The sequence below is a fragment of the Cryptomeria japonica genome, chromosome 4, assembly GCF_030272615.1.
Source record: "Cryptomeria japonica chromosome 4, Sugi_1.0, whole genome shotgun sequence".
NCBI classification, from domain to species: Eukaryota; Viridiplantae; Streptophyta; class Pinopsida; order Cupressales; family Cupressaceae; genus Cryptomeria; species Cryptomeria japonica.
Genome location: NC_081408.1, coordinates 722,909,188 through 722,922,205, shown reverse-complemented (window position 1 = coordinate 722,922,205; position 13,018 = coordinate 722,909,188). Strand labels below are relative to the sequence as shown.

The window sequence follows — 13,018 nt, the reverse complement described above, 5'->3', positions numbered from 1 at the left end:
CACGACAACAACAAAATTCAAAAAAAGAGGTCCACAGTAGAAAAAATTCTGAATCTCTTCAAATGCTAACAAAATGAATATTGAGCTACATATTCAATTGATTGGGATCCAATCGTTACATATATAGCTTCCTTGACTTCAAAATCGCCACAAAATTTGAAAGAATATAAGAATTTGAATTAATGAATTTGGTTAAAGTACTTGTCCTTTGAGCTCAGTTGGACCGCTGGCGACTGTAATCGTAAATCATATAATTTTTGTGCACCCATTCAAGTTTCTGCTACTCACTTGACTCTAATGCCTCTGCAGCATACCATGAATTCACAGAGCAATTAGAGGAGGCAGAGCATGTCTCTGCTTTGAAATTTCCATAAGATGCCACAAATGGGGATTTGCTCCAATCGATCTTTACTGCACCGCCTCTGTTGCCCAATCGTCTGATTCTTTGGATATGCAACGCCCAGGTCCTCACTGTTCTTGAACACTCTCACCGGAGTTCCATCCACAGAAAACCTGCACACTATCAGAAATACACAATATAAGTACAACAATGATGTTAAAACTGGAGGGCTAGGCAAAAGAGGACATTCAGTAGCTGATTTGAAGTTGTAGGGACAATACTAACTTACATAATTTGTTGGGGATTCCAGAGCAGAGAGTAACTGTGAAAGTCTGCAGTGGGGTCGAACCAGAGGTAGAATTGTTGCTCGCGGTTGCCTTCGCCTTGAGAGAAAATATTAGTGTGCATAATGTAGGGATCTCCAGACAGATTTCCCAGAAACTCAAAGTCTATTTCGTCGTGTGTATTCCCTTGTGAAGAGAGCTGCGACAGAACATCACCATTTTATTAGACCATGCTCAACTTCCCACAACAATACTAGTACTACCCACTACTAATTTTAGGGCTACAAAATGAAATGGAGGGAGAGACTTACATAGCATGCAGTAACAGTACCAGCCGAGTTACCAGGAACCAGCTTGATTTGCATATCAATATTGCCAGAGAGATATTCATTCTTGGATTGGAACCCTGAACCTGTTTTCATACAGCAGAGGCAGGGGAGGAGATAAGCATCGGTTCAGCATACTATTAAAATCATATAAATGAAGTAGGCAAAAGAGATGAATATACCTGAGGATTGATCGAGAGTAAGCTGCAAACGTTGGCCATCGTCAAGTATCTTAGCACGATCATTTCCCCATGTGATGTCAAAGTCATTGTAAAAATTTGCAGAAACAAGGTGGGAGGATGAGAGTGCAAGGCTTAAGAGGAGGAAACATAAAATGGGTGCCACTGGGAAGTGGGATCAATGATGTAAAATGTAGGAAAGAGTATTGATAGATAGATGTAAAGATGATGTGAATGTTGGATTGCGCATTGAAAATCGATGGGATTTATGTAGCCAGGGTTAGAAAAAGGATGGAAAGTAGCAAGAAATTTCCCCAAAATTTGATGATTTGGGGTGCACTTGCTTTTCACAGTGAGACAAGGTTGGCAATGGCTACGCAGCGGACAAAACGGCCCGCCCCATGCCATGCCTTCCCTTCTCCATGCCCCATGCCATGACGCCACCGACGCCACCGTCCACTCGAACGGTCCAATCAAACCGTACATCACCAATCTGCACCGATCTGCTGGCCATTAATCCTCGGCAATGCGCGGTTTACCTGGTCTCTCTGCCTGCCATTAATCCTCAACGCGCGGTTTACCTCCTCTTTCGTTAATGCACTGCGCGCCTAAATTTCCCCCTCTGGACGGCAATGGCTACGCAGCGGCAGTTTGTTGCAACATAAGAACCAGCTCGTTTAGACACATTGAGGACTCTGCATATCCTGCCTTGGAAAAAATGGCTATTTGAACACGAGATGAGCATATGGCGTTGTGAATGGCAGATGTAATAGAATCCCCCCCTTCACGGTCTAGAAATGCCTTGCGTTCTCTTTCCTTAAGAAGTTCATAGAGTTGCTTAGCAAGGTTATCCTTGACGTCAGGGCCTCGATGACTGATGAATATATCATATAGCTTAGGAGAGACAATCGATCTTGACTGAGACGAGGAGCAGGAAGCCATGAAATTAGAACTAGACCTGCAAAATGTATGAAACGCTCTAAAGCACAGTGGGCTGGATTTGATATATTTCTTGGAGACGACGAAGAAAAAAGGGAAGATGGTCCAGCAGCGGCCACCGGCAAAAAGAATATTGGACTTGACTTCACTCGACAATAGGTTACAGGTAGGTAAGTGGGAAAATTTCTAACCAGCGAAAAGAAGAGTCTAAATTGCAGGGAAAGATGTAAATTTATCAGTGTGCTCGTTGAATTTGTTGGAAAGCGTTTCCAGTTTTTCAATAATTGAGTTATTGTTCTTTCTTTTCACTGTCCTGCTATTCTGTAAATGTGAAAAACTAAGCTATTTTCGATTGTAAAGGCTACCTCCAATGTTTAAATCTGAATGTCTGGGTGTTTTTTTCTGCTAATTCGTCAAATATGAAATAAGCTATTGAAAATGGAGATTCAGATTCAGAATTGACACAAGTTCTTGGTTTCATAGATTTTTAATTATTGTTATATATATATATATATATATATATATATATATATATATATATATATATATATATATATATATATATATATATATATGTATATATCATATAATAATTTTTGTATTTATATTATTTGATTTTTGTTTACACTTACTTTTTTTAATGATTAATTATTGTTTAAACTTATGTTAATAAATTTTAAATTACTAATCAATTATATTTTTAAATATTTGTAGGCAACTAAAATCTATTTCCAAATTAGACGTGGTGAAGCAAGGCCATACCTACATATTGTACATCAAAAATCAGGTAAGTTTGTTCATAGTAGCTTTCTTCTTCAATATTTAAAATGCATTAACTTTCATGTAATAACCCCATTTTCTATGAATTTTTTTTTAAAAATGTTAATTTTTTTATAAGGAGTTCAATGGTTTGGTTAATTTTTTAGTTTGATGTCTTATAAATTGTATGTTTTTAATTTGTCATTTAATCCAACTTACTCTTGTCTTCGAAGTGTCATATCATAACTTGATCACATCAGTGTAGATATTTATATCATAGGTTTGATCACCATCCATATTGTTGCCATCCTTTTGTCCTATGAAAAGGGCATCATGTATTCATTGGCATCCATATCTTAAGATATAGACATCATAACATGTTATGTCTGCATCCTTATACACTTCCATTATTATTCTTTTTGCAAATTAGGTTGAAACCTCCATAAACACTTATCTCCTAGGTATAGACCCATCAGAGTATTTAACGATATTCTATAATTTCAATAGATCTTACATCCGCTTGTAACACTTACTCTAAATAATTTTGACAATATATATGAAATTCTATATTATCGAGGATTTAATGATATTTCTATAATTTCAATATTAGTAAATTATTTTTTATGATTTCTATTTCTATGATTTTTGCAACATGCCATTGAATTTCATTCTAATATTATTTTGAAACTCAAAAGAAAGTGTGAACACTAAGGCAAAGAGAATTGTGTTATGGAGTGATTAGAAAAATTAATATAATTGTTCCAACATATATGAATAAGATAGAGGGTCACTAACTAAATATTGTTCTCAATGGGTAAAAACAAAAAACAACAAATGGAAATCACTTATCGAACTAGGTGTCCAAGATACTCCAAACCAAGAAAATCATTTCTCAAGTGATGACCTTGAATGGACACCTATTGGAGTTGGTGGTCAAATGGATTTATGTGTTGCAATCCCTCTTGAAAGGCTCCCTCACTTTGTCAAACAAGAAGGTTTGTTGGATAGCATAAAGACACACTTTGTACGCAAGAAGCATAGAGAGTCCAATTCAAATAATCCTACCGATCACACTACCAAGACATATTCAAGGTTTTCCTTTATTTAGTATAATAATTGAACATGTCACAACTTATATTTTTCATTTATTATGTCAAGTAATATATATTTTTTGGAAATTTATAAACACTTATTGGTGTGCTTTTGGCCCTGAGGACAATAGAGAAAAAAATAGAAATTTAAGAAAAGGATACGAAAGTTCATCCAAAAAAGGGGTTGTCAGGGTCATTTTCTTGTCAGGGTTATGTATGGTAGACCAGATGTTGCTATTATTACATATAATGAACTTACCCATTGTGATGCTAATGGTGAATTTTGTCATGGAAAGGATGATCCTTCTAGTGATCCAAAAAGTAATTTTGCACCAAGATTATCAAATGAGTGTAAGTCGTATATTGAAACCTTATTACTAATGGGTGTGGGGATTGACACATTATGCGAGCAACACTTCTTAGATCATGGTTTGACTAAATTGATGAATAATAGGGACACATGTTTGTTGAGAAAAGATGTATTGAATTCATGGAAAAGAGTATGCTCCTTTCGATCTCAGAAAAATGAAGATGATGCAAAAAGTGTAAGCTTGTGGCATGTAGAGGAGAAATATAATTTTTTCTACTATAAAATACCAAACAATGTGGAAAATATTCCATTTATCATGGGTATTCAAACACCATGGATGCGAGAAATTATGGTGAAACATTCACATAACTCAATCATTGCAATGGATTCCACATTCTCAACAAATAAATATGGTGTAAGTAAAATAATGTTGCCCATATTTATGTATCTTAAATTAATCTTTGATACTTATTTTCTATGTATTTCTTCATAGATATCTTTTATTTATTGATATAGTTTATTCATGTGCAGTATGAGTTAGATATGTTGCTTGTATTCGATGAACAAGAGGCAAACATACCTATTGCATGTGCCATATCCTCAAGAAATAAAGTTAAGGATATAATGAATGGCTTACAGAGGTATATAAAAGAGGAAAAAAGTGTAAAGAAGATTGGCATGTCAATGCATTCATGATAGATGATGCTAGTGCTGAGATCAAGGCAATTAGGTTTTTATTGACTTTAATTTTTTTTTAATTTAAAATAACTTCAACCCATTTTAATTACTTAATATTTAGTTTGAATGTTACTTGTAGTCACATAAACCTGTCCATTTAATTAAATGAATATTTAGTATTTATTTGATTATTTAACCATCAATCAATAATTGATTAAATTAATATTTAATTAATTTACCTTAACCCTCTTCTCCTATTAATTAAATAAATTATTCAATTTATTTGATTTAATTCACTTAACCAAATTCAGACCATTAATTAAATAAATAAATCATATTTGTTTAACTAAAATCTTCTCTCACATTTAAATAAATTAATATTTATTTAAATCCCCCAAAATCCCATCTCTCACATTTAAATAAATTAACATTTACATTTATTTAAATCACCTTTATCCTCCACCCACTTGCATTTTCCTACAAATGCAAGTTGCACAACTATTTTAAATAAATAAATTATTTATTTAAAATCCTATTTATCCTCACCCACTTGAAACCTTTAATGGTTTCCCTTAAAGTCTTCAAACTTAATGGCTTCCTTCTAGAGTCTTCTCAAGCCTTTAATGGTTTCCCTTAAAGTCTTCAAACTCAATGGCTTCCTTCTAGAGTCTTCTTAAGCCTTTAATGGTTTCCCTTAAAGTCTTCAAAATTAATGGCTTCCTTCTAGAGTCTTCTCAAGCTTTGAATGGTTTCCCTCAAAGTCTTCAAGCATTTAATGCTTTATCTTCCCTTTTCTCATGTAAATAAATTAAGATTTATTTAAATAAAATCCAAAATTCACATTCACATTTAAATAAATTAATATTTATTTAAATATCTATCCAAATGCAAATTACACCATTTAATTGAAATAAATGATTTTATTTCAATTGAAAATCCCAAAATTCCTCCCACTTGCATTCTCCTACAAAATCCACTTGCATGCCTAAATCCCTTCTAGATTCTTCTAACTCCTTCTAATTAGCCTAATCTATCCTAATCATTGTCACATTCCTAAATAAAAGGAAGTCACTTCTCAAAAACCTCCAAAGTCTTTAATAAGCATTAAAGGCTTTATGTCTTCAAATGGTTAACCTCTAAAGTTTTCCAAACCATTAAAGACTCTTACATAACCATTTATGGTTAACTCACCTTTTACCTTTGGTTAGAGACTTTCCTCTAACTTAACCATCCTTTTGACTCATGGGTCTCTTCAAAGCATTTATTTATTTTACTAAGGTAACCATTTAACCCTTGCACATTCATTTATCCCTTGGATAAAAGGAATATCCATTAATCTAACCCTAACCCAACCCCCTAGGGTAACCATCATGTCCCCTCAAGCATTATCTCTCTTCTCAAGCCTCCTCATGGTGACACTTGTCAACATAGGATTGGGTTGAAAGTCTCACATGGATTGAATATCTTTCAATCCTAATCCTTGTTAAGATTTCTCAATCTTGACCCTTCATTTCCCCATTTCCTCTATAAATAGAACCCTTCCCATCAAGCAAAGGAGGAAGCATTAGAGTATTATTGTTATACTGGTATTAGCATAGAGATTTTTCATAGCATCACTATCTACACTTGCATAACATTTGCTTATCATATTCAACCATCTTGAATCTCCATATGGCATCCATGGCTAGTGCTAAAAGATGAGAGCTACACTCATTTGGGACTTGGAGAGGGGAGAAACAAGGGAGAAGCATCAAAAGGCATCATGGAAGCATCTTAGGGAGGCTCTTCTCCTTTCTTTTGTTTTGTTAAACTTCTTTCATGCTCTTTTGAAATCTCTTTTGATATGTTTGGAATTGTTTTTAGTTCTTTGTTTTGGTTTTATGGTTGAAACTAACTTATTAACATTGAACTTTGTTGTTGCCTTGTCGCCATTTCCATGACATCATTACTTATGAACAATAAATTTTGTTTGAATTCTACTTATGAACTTTTATAATGTAACTTGTAGATTATCCTTTAATTGTCGGATACTTTTATGTATTTGGCATGTGCGAAGGGCATGGTTCAAGAATGTGTATAGGTAAGTCAATCTTCAATTAAAATATGTCGAATATTACATAGTGCAAAATGATATCTAAGTGATTTTTTTATAATTTAGGTATGTCAGCGATAAGGATATTGCAACAAGTATGTTCAATAGATTGGGTGAAATAATGTACACAAAGAGTGATGATGAAGGCATTATTACTCAGTCGATAAATTTTTTTTATTGATTACTTTCAAAAAAACTTGGTGTCATGATGAGAGGCGTATTGGTAAGCTCACCAAATTATTCATTATGGTTTCTATGTATTTACATCATTTAAGTTGATTTTTATTTGACATCATTATATCTGTTTGTTTAGCAATGTGGGCCAAAAAATTTCGAAGCTTTCCTCATGCAAATCAAGAAACTAATGCTTCCATAGAATCGTACCACTTTCATATCAAGAGTCACCATTTAAGTGATCGTGTTATTTTCTTTGGGTCATGTTATTTTTGCATGATACTTAAATTATTTTTTGACATTTAACATGTCATGTGTTGTGTAAAATTTTAATGATTTTGAGGTGTGTACACCAAAGAAATTGTCACTCGATTAAGATTGCAAAACTATAAAAAATCACCAAAACTAATAGAGACATGAACTAACTTGTCTAGAACTCTTGATGGTAAACAAGTCAATAAAACACTAGGCTAGATATATTCTATATTAACAAATATTCCTGCTATTTTGAGAGATTTTCATAAGGGAACAATGTTAAATTCTACATTAGCATTATCTACACTCACCATTTGATTGAAGCCAAAATTGGGTCAACAAATAGTAAAGAGATAAGTGAGATTAGAAGAGGAAGTGTGTTTAAGTTGAATACTGGTATCCTTAAGATTAATTTTTTTAATGGAGCTATATCTACTATTAGAGAAATTAATAGAATAATGATGAAGAACTTATCATTTATTGGCTAGTGGAATAATAATGTGAGCAAATGAAAAAGTTTCTTTCAAACCGTAAGAATTTTTTTTTACTTTGGACAATAGGTATATTGAGAACAATATTCAAGAAGAACTTCTCTCTTTTGAGATACTTCTATAAAGTCATCCTAATAATGACTTGCTTGTTGGGAAATTGAACAATGTTAAACATGAGATCAAAAGATTCAAACCAAAAAAATATGGGGCTTGAATAGTAGAGCCAAATTAAAATAGATTAAGCAAGGTGATCATGGTTAAAAATTTCCTTTTAATTATTTAAATACATTGGCCCTATCAACACCGTCAATGTGCTAATTATAGAAGATATAGATAGTATGAAGAAAAAAATTGAGAATTTTTATAAGAATATTTTCTCCATTGAGGATGATAATATTGATTATAAGACTACTTAGAAGATTTGTAAGAAAATTATTTCAAAGAAGATTGAAGAGGAGGATGTTGAATTCTTAAATAGAAATATTGGTAGAGAAGAAATTTTGATGACAATTAATTCATTAAAAAAAATAAATATCTAAGAATTGATGGATTGCTTGCAAACTTTTACAAAAAAATGATTTCTATTAGATTACTCAAGTGGTCCTATTATCTACACAGAAGCAACCAATAAAGGGTCTCTAGGTAATGAAATTAATAGAGGTGTGTAATTTAAGCTATATTCAAAATTTAAACTATATATAATAAATATATGTTAAATTTTCAATCTATATACAATATTTACATAATTTGAATTTACTTTTTTTACTTGTGTGTAATTTATATACATTCTATGTTGTAAATTTGAGCAAAAATTTATAGTTTGAATAAATTTTTTATTTATGTACAACTTTTAGTTATGTGTAATTTTCCCTGAAAAATAACATCTTCTAAAGTTCAATTTTCCTTTATTCTTAATTTTTTTAGAATAATTAACATATAATATATGATTAAAACATATTATGGACCGTTTGAGTGGACGGTGGCGTCATGGCATGGGGGCATGGAGAAGGGAAGATATCCAAGAAACTGCGTTTTAAGTAAAGCCTCGAAACTGGGATGCACCCACAGTTCTGGAATACAACTCTACTGTTTCATAATGCACACACCTCTTCCAGCTGTACTCAACAATAATCTCCTCTCGCTGGAACTCCGCGTTCAATAAAATCCCACGCCTTATCTCGCTGTAAATACAAAGCACGCTCCAACTCATCCACTTTGACTGCTGAATGTACTCGCCAGGCGTCCAACTGAGCTCAAAGGATCAACATGCACGCGGTCTCATCAAATTCCTTAATTCAAATTCTTTTATTCTTTCATTTTTTGTAGCGATTTCCAAGCCCAAGAGGCTACATTTGTAAGAAATGCGATCCAACACAATTTAATATATATCTCAAATTTGACTTGTTATCCGATTTTGGAATTTCCTTTTTAACTGTAGACGACTGTGTGAGGTTCTGTAAGATCTATGGGAAGTCAGACTTATTAAAGTTTCTTGGCATCCACGTCTGAAGGGTCATATTTTGGTCATTGAAGACACTTGTAATCATCGTTCCATTAAAGAAACAGAATTTCCTAAAGACACTCAAATTTCCCGTTAGCATTTTGTACGGGATAGTCAATATGTACTCCAAACTCCCTAGAATGAATCTACACCTTACACGTCTGTCAGTTTGAGCTCGTTTAGTGAACGCCAAAGGGAACAACTGGCTGTTAAATTTGTTCTTGATAAATTTTCTGTTATGGTGAAAAATACGAGTAATGAAGAAGATTGCAGGTCTCAAATGTTTTGACTTAATGTAATGAAGGTATCTTATGAAGATTCAATTTAATTATCGAATGATATTAAAGGGTTCTATAATAAATAATTCACGAGGCACAACACTTGTAGCGATTTGCAAGGACTTGGGAGTTGCCTCGTAAACTTGATAGTTGATTTTGGAATTATCACCATGTTCAAAACTATCATCGATTGATATTGTCTCGAAATAGTTTGATGAATGTTGTCAGTGATTATAAAAGAAATAAATGAGAATCAAATCTAAGCATTCTTGATCATGAAATTGAACCGAAATTATTGGACGGAATTAGGTGGGCACTCGTGTGCATTTGTTCATACAAGATTTTACATCCACATAATCTGCCAAGGTGTGAAGCCCTCTTTTCTTCCATGTTGAAAGAAATAATACATTGAAATTGTGGCAAAGTTGAAAGAATGAAAGAGTATGAATATTGTACAATTAAAGAATAGTGAGAAACTTGCTGTTGTGGATTGACTCAGCGTTTGATGTCTAATGGGTGCATTCAGTAGGAAGGCCCTGTGGAAACCTTTTGGTGTCCGAACAGTAATCATATACCATATAGTTCTTGCGCACCCATCGAAGCTGCTGCTGCTCACCCGAATCCAATGATGCTTGACTGTACCACGCATTTGCAGAGCAGTCAGAGGAAGAAGTGCACACCTGTGCATTAAAATTTTGGTATGAGGCGACGAAGGGGGCTTTGCTCCAGTCGATCTTCACAAGCCCACCTCTAGTTGCCCAATCGTCTCCGTTCCACAGACTCGAATATATTCTCATGCCTTGATTCTTCGGATACGCCACACCCACATTCTCATTGTTCTTAAACACTCTCACGGGAGTTCCATCCACAGAAAATCTGCTCAATACCATGGCATCAGCATAGTTTATGTTATTAGAACGGACACGTTAATACTTCAGAGCCTTAGACCGGAAGGTTGTTAAGCACTTAAGTTGAAGGGTTAACCGTAAATTTAATATTACTTACAAAATTTGTTGGGGATTCCAGAGAACAGAATAAGTGTGGAAGTCTGCAGTGGGATCAAACCAGAGATAGATTCGCTGTTCTCGAATGCCTTGGCCTTGTGAGAAAACATTTGTCTGCACGATATAGGGATCTCCACACAGGTTTCCCAGAAACTCAAAGTCTATTTCGTCGTGCTTATCTCCTTGAGAAGACATCTGCACCCATCAAAGATAAATACATTCAGTAGATGAGTTTACATGCAATACTCAGTTCGGAAGCAGTAAAATTCAACGTATTAGTTTGACAACTAGAGTATATTGAAGAGAGAGGGAGAGGGAGAGAGAGTTACATAGTAAGCTGTAACAGTGCCTGCCGAGTTACCGGGCACCAACTTGATTTGCATATCAATTTTTGCAAACAGATATTCATTCTTCGATTGGAACCCTGAACCTGTTTCAATTAGCAAAGGTTAGTCATATTCTTTGAATCGAACAGCGAAACATGGATGGATTAAATTATAAATTGCAAATGTATATACCTGAGGACTGATCCAGAGTAAGCTGCAACTGCTGGCCGTTGTCAAGTATCTTAGCCTGGTCATTACCCCACGTGATGTCAAAATTGCTGTAAAAATTTGCAGAGACATTCTGCAAATAGGCAAGGTGTGTTAAGACTAAACATAAGAAGAGCAGCGCCATGGATAATTTGAAGCTGTTAATTTCGAATATTAATGTGATAGAGCAGAAAGCAAAGGGCGATGGAAATTATGAGGCAAAGGGAAGATATATATATACAAGCAAAAAGCCATTGAGAGAAAATTTCCGGGAAGTCGATTTAGCTGTGGTAGGCGGAAGCCGCGGTGTATAGCTGTCAGCTGTTTTGGCGAGAGGAAACGAAATCAACGTGGAAACGAAACGAGTTTGTGCGTGACAGAGGCTTCACAGCTGTGAATAGCATCAACTTTTTTTGGTACATACAACTTCTGGCGCCGCCCATAGGATAATTGTATTGTGAGGATGATATTGAGTCATCTCTTCTGCTTATCCATCAATGCGCAATTTCTGACCTGCTCGTTGGGTCCCGAGAGTCTTAAAATTGAATTTTCTTATTTAAGATTTTTCAATTTATGAGTTTGAGTTTGAGGTTGAATTTTTTTTCATTGGAGATTTAAGGGTTGTCTTGTACATATTTTTGATCTCAATCTCTTATGAATTTGGGGTCTTGCACTCAACATGATTTGTCAAATGCAAGCAATTGATATTGGAGTTAATTCATTAAGAAAATTAAAAAACACAATCTCACTTTTTTAATTACACATTATTAAATGATTTTTCAATTTCTTCATTATATTATCTTTGAACCCAATTTAAAGTGATTTCATCTCTGTGCTTTGTAGAATACAATCTATCTAGGGGAAGTGTACCAGTAATGGTTATCTTAGCTAACTTCGCACACCCACAAATTCTAAACGGTACATCGGATTTCAACAATTTTTTGTTGTTGTATGTGAACTAACTACTTATAGATAAGGTTTTGGTTTCTAGGTAACAATGATGCATGTTGTGCAATCAGTTATATGCACAAGGGTCAAAAAGTACACATTTCAAAGTGTTGTCCGATCCCTACTTAAAGATGTTCCAGTAATCGTCCACTCAAAATTGCCAATACTTGTGGACAAATGTCCTAGTAGTTGTGCACAAATGTCCTAGTAGTTGTGCACAAATGGACCAATTATGGATCAAAAAAGCTAAAAAGTTATCAACTATTGGTACATGTGAATCTTATTAAATGAACTTTTCATTATCATTTCTGTGGCTCCTTCAAATTTAGTAATTGGGGGGTTGGGTGCACAAAGGAGTAATTGGTTATTGGTGATCGATCCACTACTAGTGCTCTTCCCCTATATGCATAATATAAAATATATAGAAACGTATAATAGATGAGCTATATAAAAAAAATGCTACACTATTATAGTCGATACACATTTGCTTAATAAATGAAACAAAACTGTCATAAAACAAGTAAATAGAAGATGTGGATATGAATCTCAATTCTCTTCCTAGAAGATAATGGTAAATGACGATGAAATTCATAGCATATGCATGCTTCGTTGGCAATTTACATGGCCAACGTCGTCTCCTTACACATGGAAATGTCTTTTTCAAATCTTTAATCACCAAAGTATTGCATAATGTGATTTTGGATGCGTTGTAATAATAAGAATTCATCATATGGAAATGCATTTGCATAGTCCAATGCTTCTCTTAAAAAAACTTTAGATGGATTCTTGAACTCTTCCACACAATGTCTTCTCTTTGTACAAAGTTAATAGCTTTT

General features: G+C 34.1%; 2 protein-coding genes across 2 annotated transcripts; both read right to left on the bottom strand.

Annotated features, from left to right (window-relative positions):
* Nucleotides 1–332: 332 nt before the first annotated feature.
* LOC131875346 (xyloglucan endotransglucosylase protein 1-like) lies at nucleotides 333–1,643 on the bottom strand. Its single transcript, XM_059219444.1, has 5 exons — nucleotides 1,507–1,643; nucleotides 1,133–1,302; nucleotides 936–1,036; nucleotides 630–823; nucleotides 333–513 (listed from the first exon to the last, which is right to left on the bottom strand). The coding sequence occupies exons 1-5, from the start codon at nucleotides 1,641–1,643 to the stop codon at nucleotides 333–335; spliced, it is 783 nt and encodes a 260-aa protein (XP_059075427.1).
* An 8,301-nt stretch (nucleotides 1,644–9,944) lies between these two features.
* LOC131875528 (xyloglucan endotransglucosylase protein 1-like) lies at nucleotides 9,945–11,434 on the bottom strand. Its single transcript, XM_059220110.1, has 4 exons — nucleotides 11,220–11,434; nucleotides 11,031–11,131; nucleotides 10,703–10,896; nucleotides 9,945–10,573 (listed from the first exon to the last, which is right to left on the bottom strand). Exons 1-4 carry the CDS (start codon nucleotides 11,377–11,379, stop codon nucleotides 10,207–10,209), a joined length of 822 nt encoding a protein of 273 aa, XP_059076093.1. The 5' UTR covers nucleotides 11,380–11,434; the 3' UTR covers nucleotides 9,945–10,206.
* Between the last annotated feature and the right edge of the window lie 1,584 nt (nucleotides 11,435–13,018).